The sequence below is a fragment of the Perca fluviatilis genome, chromosome 7 (assembly GCF_010015445.1).
Source record: "Perca fluviatilis chromosome 7, GENO_Pfluv_1.0, whole genome shotgun sequence".
In the NCBI taxonomy this organism is placed as follows: Eukaryota; Metazoa; Chordata; class Actinopteri; order Perciformes; family Percidae; genus Perca; species Perca fluviatilis.
In genome coordinates, this window is record NC_053118.1 from 25,971,937 (window position 1) to 25,994,227 (window position 22,291).

A 22,291-nucleotide genomic window follows, 5' to 3' on the forward strand; every position below is an offset into this window, starting at 1 on the left:
ATGTAAACTGTGATGGATAGTGGTTCCAAATTCTTTCTGACTTTTCTCTAATTTCTGCTTTTGTCCTGTTAAAGATAGTATACTTTCACCTCTTCAGGACCCCCAAAAGTTATTATAATCAAACAATCTGAGAAGGAAACATTTTTGTTGAACTGCTCACAAATCATGTTCACACTGGGGCTATTACTTGTGATTGAGACATTCATTTTAAGGGGTTGCAAGCCCAAAAGGTTGAAACCACTGTATAATGGACAGTTTGGTCAATTTTAATTTTACTGAAATTGTTGCTGAATTCCCAGATTTTAGCAATTAAATTGTTAAGGAAAATCTTGCCATTACTGATAGGAATACAAAGATCAGATCCAAGTTGTAATAAACCTGATTAATATTTCCCACCATTTTTTATGCTTTCACTTTTAACCAAGTCAGTTAAAGAAGCAGCTTGTAAAAGTTTGTTTCTTTGGTTTAATTTGTTTGGATTTCTCTACATTAGCACCAAATTATGTAGGCAGATGACAGGGGTAGTTTATAAAAGTCACACAAGTGGTTTGCGGTTATGGAAGAAAACAATCTGATTGGAGCGCAGGCCATTTGACTTTGCCGCACAACGAAGTGCACATCATCTGACCCCCGTGAAGCCTAATGGACTGACAGAGCACATAGCCTAACAGTGACTTAAGCAAGTGAAACTGAACTAAGTGTAGATCCATACCTCGTGGCAATGTCATGGTGCAGGCCTACCTTCAGCACTGATTTGAAGCCAAACGTAGTACAGGCAGAGATGAGCCGCTGTGGATGTGAGGCAACGGGAGCGCTGATCTGAGAGCAGCCTTGGAGGCCAGCTGAGGATAGCTGCAGCTCTGGGCTCTGGTGAGTAGTGAGAAATTAATTAAGAGTGAAACAGCAGCAGGAGGGAAGTTTGGAGGGAGGGCGGCAGAGGGACTGAAGGAGAGACGGAGCATGAGAAAGAGAGAAAAAGAGAGAGGGAGCCTGTGGGAGTGGGCCGCTTGGAGGATCAAGACTATTATTGCTATTATCAATGTCTAATTTCCCCCTCGCTCCCTCCCCCCATCCTTGTCATTTCATCTGCCTTCCTCTTCTTTCTGTCTCTGATGTCTCTCACCTCCTTCTCTCTCACCTTTCCTCCCTTCCTTCCTCCATCATCTTCCTCCTTCCTTCCCTCTCTATTCTGGCCCTCAGAGTGAGGACAGGCTGCTAGCCGGCGGGTGCTGTAGAGGAGGGAGAGCAAGCGAGAGCCTAATGAGATGTCTATCGCCTCCGTCTAGACTGGGCCTCTCCTCTCAGCAAAGAATCACCACCACCACCACACCACCCTGCACTGTACTACACATACTGTACAATGCCTACTGCTGCTGCTGCTGCTGCTGCTGAGGGAATAGCAAGAGGCAAGGTTTGTGTGTGTGGAGTGGAGAGAGGAGAGTGTGTGTCTGAAGGGTGTGTGTGTGGGGCTGTGTGTCTAGGAGGTGTGTAGAAGCAGCATGTGAAGGCATTGGCCGTGTGTGTGTATGTGTGTGTGTGTGTGTGTGTGTCTGAGGGGTACACTGGCAGAACTGTATTTTATGAGGAATGAGTGTGTGTGTGTGTGTGTGTGTGTGTGTGTGTGTGTGTGTGTGTGTGTTTTTGTCTTGTTTGTGTATATCGTGCACAGACATGTCTGAGTGACAGTGTGTGCTACTGTCATTGCTATCTCTATAATTCGAGTGTGTGAGAAACTGGCCCCTGGGCAGACAATATTATGATGGATGCCCTCACACACACCCTCCTCCACTGTGATTGCCTGTTAGGGCTCTACTCTCACAGGCTGACAAAAAAATCGGCCATCCAAAACCCACCATCATAAACACTGCTTGCAGAGGCCCCTTTTTATTTGCTGATAGGCAAACCCATGGCGAAGCTCCACCACAGGGCCCTCTGCTAATACCAGGGGGACCTATGTTGTTCTGGAGAGACCTCTCCACTGGCAAAGTCATCAGAAGTACTCAGTTACACATGTTTCCCAGCATCCATCTCCACTCTTGTCTCCGTTTGCCCACTAGGCTGCTTTAATATTTCACAAATAGAAAACATACTGCTACCAAATCCAAGAGGAAGTTTGATAGATACTGATGTCTGTTCCCTTGTGATGCCACGCAGCAAAATTCTTCATCTTATCAGCTCATTTTCTCTATAACTTAGTCCTGAAAACCTTATTTTCTTGAAAGAAATTACAATAAATATTAGATTATTTTAAATTGTTTCCATATATATTTTTTAAATGAGTTTCTGTATGTCTGTAATAGCTGTGAAGGTTGATCTGCATCAGCAACAGGTTGAAATTGTCTACTGCACTGGCACAAATTCTCATGTGTTATGAAGGAATAGTGTAAAATGTAAGGGAAATCTGATTATTTGCTTTCTTTCTGAGATTGATATCAATGTCATGTCTAAGATATTGATCAATCTTCTCATTTCATTTACAGAAAGACCGCAAAATGTGTATTTCCTTTAAGAACCATTCTAACAACTTGGCACTCAATTTTAACCAAAAAATACTTTTTTTCAGTGCTACTTTGTCGTTATAGCAACCATCTCTAACAAAAAGTCCATTAAGGAGCCACCGGGGGAGCAGCTGTTAGTGGCTAGCCTAGCATGCTACTATGAAGGCAGTGGACATCATATCGCCTGTCAGCTCAGTTCCCTGTGTGGGTGAGCTGTGAAAAGCTGGAGCTTGTTTCACTAGGGCCCTTTCTCTTTCTCTCTCTTTGTCTCTTTACATGGGTTTTTATAATCAGAAGCTCTTGTGAGGCATCTCTTATGGTAACCTGGCCCGCTGCACGCACACACTCTGTTCATTAGAGTGCAACTCTGGAGAGGGCTAAGAAATGCAGGGGTAACGAGGGAGATACAAATGAAAGGAAGCAAATAGAGAGAGAGAGAGAGAGAGAGAGAGAGAGAGAGTGAAAGAGAGACAAAAAGCTTGTTAGCAGCCATGCTTAAAGTCTGCTCCAGTTATTCAGTTGAGTGAGAGGCGCCTTTTTTTTTTTTTTTTTTTTTTTTTAAACTCCCCATCACTGTCTCTGTTTCATCCCCACACCCTCCCTCCTGCTCTCCCTCTCCTCTCTGAGGCCCGTTGGTTCCAGGTGACAGGCTTACTGAGGGTCAAGCAAGACTGCACACTGGGTAACTCACCTCGCTCACACAAAAACACACACATTTACCATCTCTCGATCTCTCTCTCAGAGAAGCACACACACACACACACACACACACACATGCTCACACACACACACACACACACACACACACACACACACACACACATGCTCACACACTGGGCTTTCGACTGCAGGCCTCATTAACTACACTACAGCTGCCCCTGTTTTAGAGACACTCCTCAGCGCGCTGTCTCTCTCTCTATCCCTTTCTCTTACAACCACACACAGCTTCCTCTCTCTCTATCGCACAGTGCCTAACACACACACAAGTCACAGGCACACAGATTGTCCTTCAAGCTTTGTAGCCTATTTATCTCTGCCCACTTCCTCTTCCTCTCTTTTAGCATCATTATCTCTCTTTATCTGTCTCTCATACAGACCACTAATCACAAGGTTCATCAATTTAGTTTATTACAGATTTTCACCAAACAATATCCAGATTTTGTAAAAGCACAAGTAGTAGTTGGAGTACACTGATTTACACCTGGATCTTTATACCTCACATATATCTGTTTCATGTAGCACAAGGAAACTAATCACTACATTTTACAGTAAAGTTCTCTCAGCTAAATTATGTCAGTCTAAATATGTGATTTGTTGTAAAGTCAAGAATCGCATACAATACTAGATATGGGACTATAGGGTTAGATATGTCTCATTAAGTTTGTGTGAGCAGATGGACAAGCTGTGTGTAACTGCGTAATCCCAAATGGTACCCTTTTGGAAATCAAAAAAGGTAAATCTGGAACATTCTGGGAAATTTAGATTCTACATTGTTGGATATTTCACAGGTTTAATCCAGTCATTTCCATTCATATTCTAGTCATTTAGATCCAACATTTTTCATTTGGACTACTTGGGATGTTGGGAAATAAAATGTCACAGACAATATGATTGAGCAGTTACTGTGACTGAATAAATAAAATGTTTTTAAAAAATCTTAATTATTAGTCTTTATTTTTAGACTCAGTATTTCCAAAAATCCTGGCTACAGCATTATTGTATTATATGCTGGATGTGGGCGTGGTTGCATATCCTTCACATTATGTGTTGCTAATATATCTAAGTCTTTATCGGTATGTGGAAGGGATTGAGTTTAAGAATTAATATATAAAATAAAAGTGCAACTAAGTATTTGCCATTTTAAAAACATAATAATTGTAAGAAGGTGTAGTTTTTTGGAACTGAATAATACATTTGGTCAATAATATACTGAATGTACAGGACAGATGCTAATACCAAAAACTATATAATGTCAACACCTCCATTCTCTTTGATTGATTTAATAAAAGCAATTTTGAGATACGTTATTTGACCCTAATTCACCTCAGTAGTGTAGCCTACTTCATTAAAAAGAGTTAAACTGTTAATAATAGTAAGCACATTCAGTGTATGTGTATCTGTGTGCCTGATCCTGTGGGATCCTGCATTGCCTCAGCACAAACAGCTCTTATCTCCTGTGATGGAGTCTGATGCTCCAAAGCTGCTGCCATCAGCCACAAACTCATTAATTACTCTTTAGTATCAAGCCATAATTAGAGACACCAATCAGGCCCCTGCTCTGCTATCCCTCTCAACTCACCCCCCTATCCCCTATTAGCACTCCACATCTCTCTGTGTGCTAGCGAGCTAAGCTAGTTGCCGCACAGTAGCTATAGCACAATGCTGAGATGAGCTCCCCCATGTGTGAGATTAGGCCACGTGTGGTAGATAGAAGCAGGAGAGGAGGGAAGGATGGGTAGGGCACACTGGATGTGTGTTGGGAGGAAAATAAAGGAGGAAGAGAGGAGTGGAAGACAGAGGTAGTCAGGTGAGGGCGGGGAGAAATACAAGAGGGAGGTGAGGCGATGTCTGTGCTCAGGAGGAGCATTAATTTGACATTAATTGTGTCATCGTCGCTTTAGGTCACCCCCTTCCCTCCCCTGCACACACACACAGACACACACCTCTTCTCTTCTCCCACTCCTGATGAGTGGATCATTGGCAGATGAGAAGAGAAAAGATCTGATTAGATCAGTCTTGTCTGTCTGCACTGGAAGAGGGTGAAATGGGGACACGAGGAAGAGGTGGAGGAGGGTGGGGGTTTGGAGTCATTAAGGCCAGTGATTGGTTTAATAACGCGCGAAGAAGAGCGATAGAGGATAGGAGGATTTCCTGGTGGGTCATTTTCTTTTAATCAGGAAAACCTCAGTAACCCTGGACACCCAAAGGACCCTTGACTTGATTACGTAATCTGTTTTATTTCGGGGGTTTTTTTTTTTTTTTTTTTCTTTTTTTTTGAGAAATAATTAATGACATGGGCTTTGAGAGAGCTTTGAGTTGAAATTTACAGTTTATCTTGTTATTATTGTAGCCCATTTAAGTGTTCTTACGTTCAAACTTAGTTTAATTATAATCAAACTAAGTTTGAACACACATTATAATGTGTGTTCAGTCTTCTGCAGCGAGCTAAACACATTTCTAATAAAGGTTGAAGGTAACGAGTTGGACTTTGGAGTTTTTAGTGGCAGCAAATTGTGTGAAATCAGTCTATTAGTAGCTGTCAGTATTTGCTTGGACACAGATCTGACAAAAGGTTGAACAGTAACTGTTATAGAACTGTAGTGGTTGCTACTAGCAACAACCAACTGAAACCAACTGCTGGTGGCAGGATAGTAGCTAAGTTTTTACTAAATTGATATTTATGCTAAATTAAAATGGGTTGCACCACATAAACTGCGCAGATTTAAACCCAGTAACTGCCAGGTGTAACAGGCAACGTAGCCAACAGAACCAACTGACATAGTTAATGTTAACTTGGTAACATATGAACTGTTTAGATTAAAGATATGAAGTAATAGAACATGGTCGACAACATCTGACTTGATTGTATTGCTGTTTAATAAGGATGCAAACTGGAAAGATTTTAAATTAGCCTACATTTCACAAAAATAAACAAACTGTCACGTCACTAATGTTAACAAATAATGTAGGTTAGGTTATTGGATTATTTTCCCCAAATTCTAAATTAATATTACTAAATCTGGAAAACACACATTGCTTCATGTTTGCACATAGCCTACAAATCAAATAAAGTTGTACTTACATTTAAAAAGGATGGTCAGTTTAATATATAACCTGGCTGTTTTTTTGGACAGTTGTGTTACAAATGCTATATGATGTTGAAGTAACTTGTTCTCAGCAATCATTTTCACATGCCTAAAGTCTTTACTAGCTAAGACATTTAAGTTTTAATGGTGCAACCCAATGCAGTAAATCACTACATACTTTAGTTGTTACTAGGAATTTAGGAAGGACTTCACAAACAAAGTTAGTGATGGATTGATGAATTGCTGGTACAACCCAATCCTGAGGCAGATTTAATGAGCTAATTTTGCTTAACAGCATAGCTCAGCCTAAAACTAACTGTTGGGCACCCTTTTGTGACTGCTTTTTATGTATCAGCTATCGATCACTGACCAGAGAGCCCATCCACCCCCCACAGCACCCCTGGAGTGGTTAGTCAGAGCGGATAGGGACCAGGAAGCGTGCAGGGATTGCTCGGGTCTTAAAGGTCCAGTGTGTAACATGTTTAGTTGTTCATTATCAAAATCTGTGTTGTCCGTTCACAAACTTGTCCTTTTTCATGAATATTTACCTCCACCATCAATTCCAAGTATCCCTTTTGGCTTGAAATTTTATGTTTGCATTTGCATGAACTGGGGTAGACGCTCCATATTAATGCGCCATCTTGAAATACGTTAGCCGGTAAGGGACATAAAGGACATACTGCTCTGCCTTTCGCGTTTTCGCTGTCACATGATAAACTCACAGGTGCCACTAATGCAGCTTCCCGGCCTTGGCAAGTTTGAAGAAGGAAACATGGAGGACCACACGTATTCAAAATCCAGATTTCAGGAACAGGAGTCTTCTTCTTCGCCCAGAAAAAGAAAAAGGATATTGAAAAGAGCAAGAGAACGGCTTTTTGAAGCGTAAAGGCTACCGTCGCTGTCATACGTACTTTGAACTGCATGATGCGAGAGAGTTGATTGCGATATATGATCTCAACGCTAGATGGGAGAAATTCCTCCACATTGGACCTTTAAAGTGCTCATATTATGCTCATTTTCAGATTCATAATTGTAGAGAGGTTATATCAGAATAGGTTTACATGGATTCATTTTCACCCTGTGTGTTGAGCTCTCTGTTTTAGTGACAGAGTGAGGCATCTCACTTCTGTACCATCTTTGCTGGGAATCGCACATGCGCAGTACCTAGGTAAGCAGCTGCTAGCTAATCAGAAGCAGAGTATGAGGGCGTGCCACACTAGTGAGCATTCTAACGTGTGTTACAATGTGATGCACGTTTGTCACAGGAGTAAAGGCTGGACTACAATAATATGAGTACTTTAAACATTTGCCTTCTGGTTTAACGTAGATTCCCAGCTTTCTATGCTATGAAGACTTGGACAAGATGTGTCCACAATTCATTTTTTACCCTCCTTCTGCATTGCCTCAGTGTGGATCACGGTTGGATTGAATCCAAACAATAAAACTATACAGTTAATATACTTCTTATAATATACAAGCCTTCGAGCAACTACAAAGTGTACTCATGAACATCTAATCGCACTGCCAAATACAAATTATGAAAGTCACAAGATCCTGTTTAAAAAGGATTAGATCTCATTTGTTTCTTATTAAAGATAAATACTGTTATCAAGCACCATATGCACCAGATTATTAGACTTGTTTCATAAAAACTGGACTTGATTTATCTCAGTAAGCTATTCAATCTATTTTGCAGCAAGAGCTGACAAGAGATCGTTGATTGCATGGTTGATGCACTGATATCCCAAAACATCTATTATGAGAAAGCTAGTTGTCTAGATGTTGTTAAGGCTCAAAAATAAAGAAAAGAGTAGCCTCACCACCAAAAACACAGGACTGAAAACTCCAATCACTCCCAAATATAGATTGACAGGTATTTTAATACAGGCTGTAACGCTAGACAAGAAATGAATCCAAGTTATTAATGTTTGCTGATGCTGTTAAGGTTTGTTTACATCAATGTGAGGAAAAGTCAAGCCGTGTGAAGTGATGCAAAGACCTCTCTGTGGTGTAGTTTATAGAGCCTTAAAACTGAAGTGTGCAATCTTTCATGATTTGTCTGAGTAACTGGAAACAATTATACGAAAATAACATTTCATACTGTACCATGGTGTTAACTTTCTTAACACTTTAAATCAAGTTGTTAGTGAAAGAGAGCAAGACATATGAACATAGTTGTCATTTGTTGCATTTAAAGAAATGCTTCTATCTGTCCGTGAGGCCAGTTTTTCACATGCTGTCTTGCTATTGTGCTGGTCTCCGTGCACCAGTCCCACAGCGTTTAACTCTGCTGTCAGCAGAAAAGTCTCAGAGGCCTTTCTGAAAACCTCTCTGACACTACCCCTGTGCCTTGCCTCAACCTCTACGAGGTTGTTCTCCATTTTAACACATTTTGACTATATTCTTGATGCTGTGCTGCTTTTGAGAGCAAAAAGATTAAAAAAAAATTAATATTGTACAATTGTACAATGTAATACAATGACTGATTATTGAATTTGTACTGTTTGCCAAAATCTCTATATGAAAGAAAAAAGTGTCACACACTGTGGCTCCATATGCATTTCTCTTTCATTGAAATGGTGTTTCGGCCCTCAGCCCTTCTTCAAGATCAGTCTGATGCAGTCATTTTTCTTGAGAGAACAGTCACATTTATTCACTTTTAGTTGAACCCTCAATGGATCATCCCCTTGTTAAGAAAACTCTGGATCCTGTGAACTGTGATTAACTCTTAAGTGTTTTTACAGTACTTAAGGTTCAGACCAAAAATATGTATCTTTAGATATAATCTTGGAAATACAGAGCACAAAGACTGCTCTTGGCGAGCAGATACAAGCAGAGTGCTCCATTTTCATTCTTTTAAATCTCTGTGGCCTTCAATTGTCCTCGTTCTTCAAAAGCTCACCCAGCATCAAACCTCTCCTGGTGGTCTTTTGGTGTCCTCTCTGAGCACTTTTTCCATATGGAGTCACTTTCGAAGACAATCATTCGGACCGGTTGGCATCCTCATGACAACACCATAACACATTGAAGTAAAATAAATGTGCAGCCTGACTTTTCCACTTTCCACTAAGAGATATTTCCACAATTAAACGTTTATTCTCCACCAATCTGGGAAAAGTCATCCATGTTAATCCCTCCTTGTTTGGATTACTTTAACTCTCTGTGTTCTTCATCAGTCTAAAATCAAGATCATGTTACACCAACCTAGTTACTTTTTGTAACTATTAATGAACGTCCATTACATTCAAGCCATTGCCAAATGAGTTGCTACATCGCTAATTAAGACTATCAGCTCCACAAAACCCTATGGGCCAGATGTACGTACATTTGCGAATGTAGCGTTATCAGCGCCAATGTGATACTTCAGCTTACGTCGTATTTACCAAACCTGCAGTTCTTCGGGTAATCAGCACCTTTCTCCGCCAACTATACCGTAAATTGCGCTGTATCAAAGCGTTAAGTACTGGTGCTATGATACGGCTGAGTGCAGACTGCGATATTCCCACTGCTGATGCTATGACTGTTTGAAATGATCCTGATGCCAATATTTGTAATGTAGTGAGGAGTTTAACAACTGTTGGAATGGAATGTGAACGCTGAGTTAGAGATTCAATGTCATCTTTGATTTCTTCCAGTAATTGTAATATTGCATGGCTGCTTAATCTGTAACGCTTAATTATTTAGTGTTCACTCAACTGAAAAAGTGTGATACTTGTGGCAAAAATCCTTTCAGCTCGTCTTCTTAACCTATGTCTTCGTCTTGCTTGGATTACTGCTGCCATTTCACCAGGAGGCATATGTGAGGAAACCCGAGTCCAGGTTTACACCTGCTTTTAAGAGGCGTAGAATTTTCACCGCAAAATAAAGGCGCGCTTTCACGGGCGTTTTTTTTACATACCGCGGAATACATAATTAGGCACACTTTACGCTTCCCCTCCCATCTCTTTATGGGAAACTCCCACTTTCCCCTTGTGGCTGTGTTCAGAAGACTGCAACGTCTGGCGACTTTCGCGCACAGAAACTGGAGTGAAGATAATTACCTCTTCTGAAGAGTCCATCATGTTTTTTTTATTCCTCCTTGGGTGGGGGGCGGTGCGCGATCACGGAAGGCTTGTATCATGTGGACGCGCTGACAGTTCATTACTTAAAATTCCTCATGGGGGCGACACAAACTATACGCATTATAGCTTTAATATTATGTTTTAAGACACACAGATCACAGTTTGATTACATCTGTGGAGCTTAGTTACATTTTAAAAAGTCATCGTTGATAGACATGATTATAATGATGTTATGTTATTGGTGGTATGGTGATTATTAAAGTATTTTTTTTTTGTGGACCCATTACATCAAACTCCACTCTTCAATATTGGTGAATTAATTTGCTATGAACAACTGAACTGTTGAGCTATAGCAGTTTTTCACTTCAGCACGGCCTGAAAGTGAGAAATGCTGAATCCTCATAAGCACTCAAGGACATCAGTACCCTGGAGCGTTGCCTGGGTGGGTCTGTCTGTTAGCAGTTAGCAGTATCCCCAGCCAGTCTTTACCTCCAAGGGCGGTCTCTACAATGATATCACTGGGCCAAGTAAGAAAGGACCTGCTCCCAGATGCTTGAGTGGATGAATAATGACACTGTAACACAGCTTCTCTCTCTCTCTCTGATAATGAGGAACAGAAGAGCAGACCCTCCCTGAGGCGCAGCACCTGGAGTGGACTGCCTTCCTGTCTACCTCAGCCTCTACCTCTCTCAGGAGATGGGCAGCGAAGAGTGAGACTTTGGCCGCACGCCAGGCTCTCAGTCTCAGCTACACTCAATCACACTCAGTTTGGTTTAATTGTAAAATTAATGAAACATCTTATGAACTTACTTGACCATGTTTGAGCTCATCAGACCCCTAAAAAATGTTTACAAAAAACACTTTTTAAGTGTGTTTTTTTGTGTCAGACATCTTTAGCTTTAAATATATGCCCTTCTTCCTCCCTCCACACCTACATCTTTCTCTTTCCCTCTACTTCTCACTCCTTTCCCTGCAGGGAGGCTTTGCCAAGTGGAGTCAATTAAAACTGTACATCTAAGTGAGAAATGTCTGAGTGTGCGTGTTGGTGCATATGGTTTCATAACTGCGCTGTGTGCTTCTTTGTGTAAATGTGTGAATTTGTGGTCTTTTCAAATGTATGTGTGTGAATGTGCATGTGTGTTGTGTGTTTCTGTGTCTGTGCAAATGTCTGAGTGAGTGTAGAGGCGGGGGCTCCCCTGGGGCCTGGCAGTATGGCGCTGTGGCGCTGCACACTCCTCCTGTGAAAACGCCTCCAATGGGACCAGGACAGCTGTGGCCAACCTATACCGCTTTATGGGCCAAAACAAGCGCTATGAGACACACACACACACACACACACACACAACTCCAATCCTGCCAACTCTGGCTGTCAGGAAGTCTCTCACACACAAACAGAAAAATTCACCCTATTTCTCTCTTTCTCTCTCATGCAGTCTCTAGCACTGATGCTTCTCGACATATGTGAAGGTACATTTTTCCCATTTTCATTCATACAGCCTACTCTTTCTCCCTCCTACTCAGCGACTTGGTGTCCTGGTCAAACACGACTGCCAAGAGGGGTTGTCTGCATATGCGAAAGGAGTTATGTTATTAAAATGAAACAAAAGACACAAATAAATAAATTAACAAGCAACCCACATTCATTCCTCTTCTCTGATAGTGTGTACGAGCACATGAGAGAAATAGCACCTGGCAAGCACAAGTAAGCTCAGGAGAATCCACTTCAGACTCTGTGAATTGTAAGGAAAAGGTAAATTTGTTGTGTTTTCATGAACAAAAACCAATCTGGTCAGATTCATAAAAATGCAATGACAGAGACTTATTTTTAATTTAATTTATTTAACAGTCACCAGATGATGAGATACATTCTCTTAAAAAAGAAATAGACAACAAAACTGATATTATTTTGAGATTTTAAAAACTATTATACAATATTCTTAATATATAGATTTTGTACAAAATAAAAGTCAGGAAAAGGGTCAAAGGGAGAGTGACATCTTAAAAAACAGAAGAAGAAAAAAGGAGGAGGGGGATAGGAGTTGACTCAAACAACTACCACATTTAGGAGTGACAAAGACCAATCTCTTTCATAAATAAATATAGGAAAATTAGACATCATATATAGCTCTCTTTCCAATTGCAGGGCATTGCTAAATGTCTATAGCATAGGTCATAACATAAATGCTTTGTGAGGCCCATTTGCTTAGAAAATTCCACGCATTTTCCACATGGAGATTAGTTCGAACCAGCGCGACTAAAAGCCCTGAAATAAAGGTATTTACCTCAATAATGGGTCTGATAGTCTGTGCCGTGCTTGACCTTTGGCTGTAACAATAACCCCCACCCCGCCCTTACCCAACCATCTTTTCCTTTGTGTGTGGTACTTGGAACTACAGAATAGTTTTTTTTTTTTTCTCTTTCAAGGCCAGTGGGAAACAAGCTTCAGACTCCCCCACTCACAAACGCAGACAATTGAGCAGAGCACGTGTGGGAAGGGTGCACGGTATTGGAGCATAGGAAGGTCATACTGCACTACCAACATCATTTCACCATTTAATTCTGTCCTTACACTATAGGTATTTTAGCACTGTCCTTGTTGGTCCTTAGAATTTGAACAATACAACAACAACTACAAGACAACAGAATAAACACACAAAAGTGGATGTGGATGGCTGTGGGGCATTACATCCCTGTTTGACATAGACTCATGCCACTCAGATTGGCTGATTGTTTTCTCCTTAAAGCCCTCCCTTTGCACCTATTTGAGTATTTGAAGCTCAGGGTATAAGCTCTGAAAAACATGGGCACAGGGGAATACAAAATACAGAGATTGGAAATGATTTACAATACGATTACACTACCTGTTTTCAGACACACACACCCAAAGAGTATGGAAACTGAGGCTGATGATTGATCCCACTGCAACAACAGACTTTTGTTCTATCCTTGTCTCCATCTTTTCTTTTGTATACCCTCTGTGAGCAAGCAAGTGGACAGTGACATTGGCTCTTCTCAGAGCAGGACAGCAGGCAGAGTGACTGGGTGTTAATCACAGTTTTGTCTTGCTTTCTTGGCACATTAAGTCGGAGGGGCGAGTGGCTGCCCGGACGGCCGGGTTGAGAGATGGGAGGACAACGCATTAGATTCTCAATAATGACGCATCGCTGCCGCATCACTTTGGAGATTAAAAGCAAGATGCTGAATTTCAATCAAGCCACATTAATGGCTCGGTGTGAGGAATGGTCACTTTGTCTCCACTGGCAGGCAGAGAGAGAGAGAGAGAGAGAGAGAGAGAGAGAGAGAGACAGAGAGAGAGAGAGAAACTGCCAGGTGAGACAAGGTGATACGGTATTTTAATTCACCAAATTGCTTGCTAGCCAGTAATGATAGAATCCATTTAATGATGTAGTGACAATAGTCTCTAACAGAAGGCAAAAGGGCACTGACAAAATGTTACATCCAATAGAAAAGTCAAAGCACTAAGGACTAAATGCATGTAGCGGTACATATAACAGGATTGCTGGTGTAAGATAATTATTTGGATCTGATGAAAATGTGAGTTTTTAACATTAAAATGATAAACTGGTTTCAGATCAGGTCTCTTTTTAAATATTCTGTATAAATACATTCAAACCAGTGTCAAATAAGGGTTATATTTAACAATATTGTATTTATTAATATTTAAAATTTGGTACGTTGAGTGATGATAAGGAATTGGCAGTCTCTAAGGTGTTGAGCTAAAGCTTGAAAAACCTAGGATCTAATCACAAAGCGACTACGATTTTTTTGCAAAAGAAAGAAGATTGTCCCCACCACTGACAATGACAGCATATGATAAAAGGAGTCCAATTTTAATTCAATGCCAATATGTGACACTTCAACTATCAACGGAGCTTGTAATTTACTCATTTGTTGCCGTCAAATACTGCAGCCAACCTACAAAACATGTGAAGCTCTGCCTGAGCTGCTCTGTGAACGTGTTGCACTGCAAGATGTGACCCACTTGCAATAAAGTGCATTGAGAGTTCAGTTCTCATGGTAGATGAGAAGCGATGTTGGGCATGTACAGCTGAGAGATTGTCATCACAGAATAGCTGATATGAAGAAAAACTTAATGTGAAATGAACTAGATCTCTGGGGGGGGGGGGAATCAAAAGAGGATAGGGTGAGAGAAGAATAGTCAAGACAACAAAGCGGCACGGGAGTGTTGGTCCTAGAGTCTCTGTGTCAAGTCCGGAATGTCACAGTTGAGCACAGTGCTTCATGGGTAGGGTAGTTCTTTTAGTTCAGAGGATAGGATGTGTTGTCCTAGACTTCAGCCAGGCACCCAGCTCTGGTTGCTATGAGCTTGCTGTGGACCAGTCAGACTGTTCATTCCCATCCCCATGCCCATGGTCACACCCATGCCCATACCCATGCCAATGCCCACCCCCTGGGCTAGGGAGCAGTCAAAGTTAAAGTCCATTTCCTCCCCAGAGTCCATAATGTCATGGAGGAGGATGGACTCCACATCGCAGTCCAAGCTACCGTGAAACATGTCAATGTCCAGGTCAGCTGGTAGTCTCTCATGGGGGTGAGGTTGGTGATAGCCATGGTAGTTGCTACCAACACTACCATTCCCCATCCCCTGGCCATGGTGGTATGGTCCGTTAGTCATGCCTTGGTGTTGTGGGTCTGGATAATGGTTGTGACGGGGGTGTGGGGCGGTGGCCACGTGGCAGGAGTCCTGGGGCATGCCAAGCATACCTGCTGGGTTTGGGGGGAGGGTGGTGGAGGCAGGGAGATGAGCATGTGATGGGGGGCTGTACAGGTAGGGAGCTTTGTGGTTGTAGGTCTGCAGCTGATTGCTGTTGCCGCGTGGAATGAGGGCCACAGCCCGGGGTGGTGTGTGGTTATGGCTCTGGCTGAGGTTGTGACCGTTGTGAGTGAGGCTGTGAGGTGAGTTGTGGTTGTGGTTGGTGACATTGTTGTGATTATGACCACTAGTATGGCTGTGAGTTCTGTTATGGCTATGAGCTGAGCTGTGACTATGAGGTCCATTGTGTCTGTGGCCATTGTGGTGGCCAGGATGGTGGCTGTGATGGTTGGAGCCTACTCCATTACTAGCTTGACCCATCATAGGATGGCTTTCCCTCTCCTGTCCCAGCATCATGTCCTTGGAACAGTATTGCTGCCTAGCTGGACCCCCTGTTAGCAGACTCTGCAGGGCATTGGTGCTGGAGTATGCCCGCATGGTTCCAGAGAAACTTGCTGGCTTGTTCTCCTGAATGGTCTGCATGGGTGAGTGGTGGCGCAGCATCCCCATGCCTGTTGCACCATAGACGCCTGCACCATAGGGGCTCTGCCCCTTCACTCCAGAACTGTAGTGGTAGACAGGGGTTTGGTGCTTATGTCTGCCAACAGCTGGATGCTGCTGGTGTTGCGGCTGCGGTGGGTGATGGTGATGATAACTATCCTCCATCATCTTCTCATCCAGGCTGATGGCACCTGTCAGGTTAGCCAGCTGAGGCAGCTGCTCGAGGGGAGGACAGAGATTCCCTGCCCCCATGGATGGAGAGCGGGCACTGGTCGGTGAGGGGTAGAGGTGGGGGGAGGTGGAACAAGACAGGCCCCCCTCCTCGGGTTCCTCTGGCTCTCCCTCTGCGAGAATGGGTGACAGACGGCCACTCAATGTGGAAGCTGATGAACTAGCCCTGGAATGGAGGTCTGTCCAAGCATCAAACTCTCCATCTGTCCCAGACACACCTCCAGTTCCTGCAAGGCCTTTCCGTGGTGGGCTGCCTTGGTCAGGGGAGCCCTCGAGTCCAACCACAACAGAGCCTGCTCCTATCCCAGGACGGCCAACCCTCTTGCCTCTGACGCGGCCTTTGCTTTTTAGGTATTTAGTGCTGTTGTCCATGGAGACTGCACGCCGTCGGGGAGACTTTCCCATCTTTCCTCCATCTGGGTTCAGCATCCACCAGGAACTCTTCCCTGTTCCCTCATTCTGCACCCTGATAAAACGTGTGTGGAGGGATAGGTTGTGTCGGATGGAGTTCTGCAGAGAGATGAGACAGACACACAGTGAAAGAGAGATCTATTTAAATTGTAATACGTAGATCATATCACTTATCATTAGTACACAAACTGCATTTCTGAGTGCACAAGATTCATATAAAATGTTCCAGAGGAAAATAAGAATAGTTGAAATCGACAATGCTGACAAACCTACTTATACATCATTCAGTCTATACATGCTCAGTCAAAGAAAAATTTACCAATTTATCAGGTTGCTCCATAACTATGATTATACACAAAACACACAGAAATAGATACACAACCCTCTATCAACCAACCAAACCAAAGTCAGAACATTGAGAGCACATTCAGAAACACAAACATGTTCGGAAGACAGCTTACAGCTGGCACAGAGCACGACCCTGTCAGCCTCAACCAACCTGAAACGACCTGAGACTCAGTCTTGAGACACTCTCCTTATGCACGTCAATCCTCCCACTTTCATTTCCATCAATCCATCTGTCCTCCTCTACTTCTTCTTTCAGCTGGACTGATGTAAGCTGCTGTGGTTGGGCGTACTGTATGTTTGAAGTCGGTGCCAGTCTGGCTTAGTGCCAGCCCTGTTTCTTTTGCTCTCATAGCTTAAATGGGGGATGTAACTGAAGATTGAGCCGGGAGCAAGGAAGGCTAATTGATGTATCCTACCCTCCGACATCTACCTTCACTGCCTATCTCCCTTCCCCTCCCTTGTTCTGTCTTTATCACAATCCCTCTTTCTCTTTTGCCACTGAGTACTACATATTTTGTATTTTTCTCATTTCGCACACTTCTTTGCATCCAACAGTAATTTTCCACTTCTGCTTTCAATCTCTGTGCCTTCAATTACACAGTGTGTCACCAATTACTTTCCCATTATCCTCTACACCGGCATGTACAGTCACTGACTCAGTAATTCATAGGATATAGTTTTTTTTTATTATCATTTACATCTCAAGGGTTGCTGAATGCGGAAGGTTCCTGGAGTGAAACAGAGTCTGTCGTTGCAATTCTGCTCTTTGTTGTGCGTGAGGCATTTTGATGCTCATGCAGGAAAATATCAAATCAAAAGCACCTCCTGTGGTTTAGGAATATACTGGGACAGTAGATTGTTTCAGATCGAGGGGTACTCACACTCCCACTATCGCCATTATGTTGCGGATTATTTGTATTCACACTGAATTGCACGGCAGGGAAACAAATGAATCAAATTGCGGCGCAGAACGCATAAATGGGAGGCGAACTGAATTCATGTGATCTGTGAATGCCTCCTTGGGTTATCTCAATGTGACACCTCCGGCATTGGGTAACCATGGCAACCTGGTAAACGTGCCATGGCAGAACTATATCATATAGTGTGGTGAGAGTCAAGAGAGTGAGAAAGAGATGGAGGGAGAGTGGGGGATGGGGTAAAGGATGCAAGAGGAGGCGGTTGTTTGATGCTGCTGCTCCAACACTAAACACCCTTTCATCTTGGCAGTGCAGGTCCGCAGGGGATGCCCGCTCCCTGCTTCTGACGGCTTCTCTACGTGCCGCGCCAACTCCCTGTCTCACCGTGGCTGGATCATCCACCTATCATAGCACTCCAAATCATCCCCATCCAGTCCTGTACACGCCTGAATTAAAACATAAGTAAGCTTTCATGCCATTCCACCACGGCCGGTTGTAAATGGGGCATCTTTCAGAGAGCTGAACCACTTCGTGCTGCAACTCTGTGTGACCTGTCTGATTCAAATCGCGATTTATCCCTGTATGAGGGAAGAGCAGCCCCATTGAACTTGGATGGATTTGTCATCATCCCAAACCCTCTTTATCTGATGAATCCACCTGCTAGAGAGATTTGAGAGATTTCGGACAGTGGCCAGCCATGGCATCATCGTCATCATCACTAGTTGCTGGCATCCCGTTGTGTAGTTTTCCACCACATGTTTTTCTCTGTCATCCTGTTTGTGTGTTTTAGGATCTAAGAATAGCTCAGGTTGCAGGTGGTTTCACTGTGGGTGTGGTTCTGTCCGCCTGCTGCTCTTAGTCTGAGTCAGGGGCAATTTGGCCAGCCTATGGCCCTCACGCCCCCGAAACAAGCAGTCACTGCTAATCCCCCTCCATCCCCGAGTAATCCCAGACAATCCTGGGCTAATCCCAAGTTGATTCAGGGGCACTCCCAGCTGGGTGTCTCACACAGAGCCATGCCAGGTCACCATGGACACAGCGGGCTGCCCAGATATGCTATGATCCAATAGTAATACAGCATAAGGGACATTTGAAATATGGGGAAAAGGGACACTATAAACCCCTTATAGGATGTGGTATTAAACTATTCCTGATGTTTGTGAATTTTAGTAGATTTTTGAGGCAGTGATCTGATGTTAACCACATTTTTGATGCCTCCATCGAAATAACTACCTTTACTCTGTGTTCTGTCCTTGAGGGTTGGCTTTGCCACATTTTTACCCCTACGGGTTGAATAGAATAAAATTGAAAACTTTATTATGTATTAAATATTCATAAAATGGAAATTCTCTTTCAGCCCCCTGGCTTGCCGTGGCAGACGGATGAAGCCCACAGAAACATACAATGACAGAGAGGAACACACACATACACGCCTGGGTCCAGGAGGCTGCTTCCTATTCAAATCATACCCCTTTAATACAATGGGCCTAGTGGAGAGGGCTCTAAATAATGAATGAAGCAATGGCTGGGCTTATGCAGAGAGATGCACTGCCTGGTCCCATAATACTGAAAAGAACAGACAGAGTCATAAGTAGCGGTGTGACTCCTTTGTTTTGTTATCAGGGACATCCACGTCATCGTCAGTCTACAATCTCAATCAGGCTAAAAGGGGTTAATTTGGACATAAAGTAAAGGAGGATAAGGGTAAGAGTTTATGGACAAATCAAAGCCAATTAAGGTGGAGAAGGTTCTATTGGTTGCAGGAAAACAATCAGCTTGAGTTCAACTCTCATTAAGGCCTAAACATCCTGATAGCTGATTTAGATATTTAGACAATACAGTAGATAACAAGTTGCAGGACAGCCCTCTTTGTCCTCAGATTAAAAGCTTAGGCTCTTTTTGAACAAATCTGACATTGATGACACTTTTTTTCCACAACACACAGGTGGACTAAGACTATAATTCGACCATAGTAATCTCTTTAAGAACCATTCATTTGGCTTCTGGAAATCTTACAATACCAATCAATTGTACTCCATAACCCCCTCCCTTCTTCCATGCAAACTTGGTTTGATTCAGGGACTGAAGAGGCCTATTTAGTGTTGGGAATCAATGAAGTTTAATGACTATCAGTGCTGAGGCTTAGCACACATCAAGGCCTGACTAACTACACAATCCACCTGCATTATGAGGCTAATATGGGTGCTCAATATGCCATATCCCCAATGTTCGCACAACAATGTCAAAACTGCCACAGGCTTGTCAGTTAGGTGACTGTGCCCACTTGTGCAAATTGGCTTGGTGCCCAACGCGTCCCTCTGTTGCTTCTCCCAAGATGTCAGTCAAGCAGTAGCATTGGGATAATATGAGTATGGGGGCAGGGGCTGTTATGTTGTGCCCAATGGTTCATCGAGGATAACCTGTGGTGGGGGGTACAGCAGGAGGTGGAGGGGCTTGGGGGTAAAGGGTGGGAATATAGAGGTACCACACAAAGGGGTGCCCTCAAAATACCTCCCACTCGCCCCATTCCCCTCCATTAGTACCCCATCACAACCCACTCAGGGTTTTTCCCGCTCACACACCCACACACATGCTCACACAGAGAAGGGCGAGGAAACAGGTCAAACGGTTTATAGGACCCATCTTGTGGCAAATGTGCACTCATTCAAACAGAACTGAGTGACGAACTAAGGACTGTGAGTGGGGTCTGGGAACCAGCAAAAAGAAACCACTCACCCGATTCAAACAACCTCAAGGGTGAAGCAGCGTGGTGCGCTTGCCCAGCTAAGAACACAGCAGCTGTTCTTGTAGTGGCACCGGGTAAAGCCGTTTGCCACACTCGACTGGTATTACCAAACCATTTCATGCAGAATGGAGCCATTATGTATTGTCAAAGGGTATCCCTCTATGGTGCACATTCATTTGATAAGCCTAAATCAAGGGGGAGTAACAGAAGCACTAACTGTGTTTATTGTGATGCTGTTTTTGCCTGTGCAGAAGGCAGGAGGGATCAGGGGGAGGGGAGGTTCCAACACAAGCAGTTTTGTTCAGCACAGGAATGAGTTTTGTCAGCTAAGCCTGTCTCCAGGCTATTGGTGGAAATTAGCGCCGGCTAAATATTCGCTTTCCATGATTGATGTCACGGCTCGTGTTGTCCCTTTGAAGGAAAATAAAGAATTTAGAGCCATGTGGATTAATAGGGACAGGGTTGGGGAAATTTTATGTGTCTGAGGGGGACTTGAAGAGGGACTAAAGGGCCTAATGGCTGCACAGATTTGGCACAATGGAGCTGAGACGATATCAGAGAGTGAGAGAAGACAAGTGAGACTATGACAGTGAGTACAAGAAAGAAAATTGGAAATTGTGTGTATGTGCTTGAGAGAGAGCGCGAGAGAGAGAGCGAGAGAGAGAGAGAGAGAGAGAGTGTGCGAGAGAAAAAGAGAGACGTAGCTATTTGCCTGAGAAGCCCAGAGTCAGATGATTAAAATCCCTTTAGGAGGCTTCTTTAAGAGAGACAGATGGGCAGACAGGCCTGTTTTTGGAATGCAATCAAATTGAAAAGATTAAAAAGGAGTCTCTTTTATTAGGAGGTGAGAAACAGTTACTTCTCTGCCACATGCCATCATCGCCTCTACAGCAGTGGTCACGACTGCATTGGTATGCGAGGCACATTACTGCCCTTGTTGGGGAAGAAATTAACCTGGGATTACGAATCACATCTATCTCAGTGTATCACTGTGAGGTCTCTGAGGATTGGCTAGCATTTCTAATTTCTTGTTGAATAAATACGATTTACAGGAAAGAGTCAAAAACCTCCGGCTCTCATTTCTTCTAAAATCATTATGGAAAAAACTAAAGTGAGCTGGAGTAACTCAAGGACTTTTCAACAACAGCTGTCTTATTACGGACAGAACTTTCACTTAATCTCAACACAAAATCTGGTACAGGTACAATTCAAATGTGCATTCCCTTGGCTACCATTGTACTTGAATAGACTGAGTTTGCACAGTAGAGTGATTCAAGCACTGTGAAAGGTGCTCTGTATTCGACCCTATTATTCCACAACACTGCAGGAGTGCCATTTATAAAAAGGCTTAAAATGGAAAGCAAGTGTGTGGTAGTGTGTCTGGTAGCCTCAGATCAGGAAGTGGCTGTGGAGAGGGGTGTAATGGAGTTGGTAGGGGATTCCTGCCTGACTGTGCACTAATTACATCCAATGGCTGGCGAGTCATCAGCCGTGCCCACCCTGGCGCCAAGGGAAGGGTTGGCATCGGGTGGCAGGGTGTGGGATAGAGAAGGGCTGCCGCAGCTTTGGTGGGTAAAAATAGATGCTGACAGATTAGTAGAGCATCTGAGACCCGGACAGGGGATCGGAAAATCCGCTTGCCTAATGCCAGGGACAGCTGAGTGTTTCCGGTGGGCGCAAAGGGGACACAATCTGGGCATCACGTCTGACGCCCACGCACAAAACGGGGGAGCCTCAGAGTGGGAGTGAGCACACGAATGAGCACGTGCCACAGGATAGCATGGGTGTGGTTTTTCCACTGGGACATGCAAGGTAGGCAGAGCTCGCGCCCTCCCACTAAGGATTCACACAACAGGTGTTTGGGCTGGGCCACCTGTGGGGCCGGCCGCCTGCTCGCACTTCACACCTCGTCTAGGGAGCAAACTAACATTTTCCACTGGGCTTGCCATGCTTTTGTTAAAGACCAACATGTTTCTG

The 22,291-nt window shown here is 43.5% G+C and overlaps 1 protein-coding gene across 2 annotated transcripts in view; it reads right to left on the reverse strand.

Annotated features, from left to right (window-relative positions):
• Nucleotides 1-12,184: 12,184 nt before the first annotated feature.
• Nucleotides 12,185-22,291, reverse strand: part of LOC120562896 (forkhead box protein O3-like) — a 32,471-nt gene continuing 22,364 nt past the window's right edge. For both annotated transcript variants that reach the window (XM_039806834.1, XM_039806833.1), the window contains one exon: nucleotides 12,185-16,402. In XM_039806834.1, coding sequence (XP_039662768.1) covers nucleotides 14,681-16,402 — 1,722 coding nt within the window. In that variant the 3' untranslated portion in view covers nucleotides 12,185-14,680. The remainder of the gene's footprint in view (nucleotides 16,403-22,291) is intronic.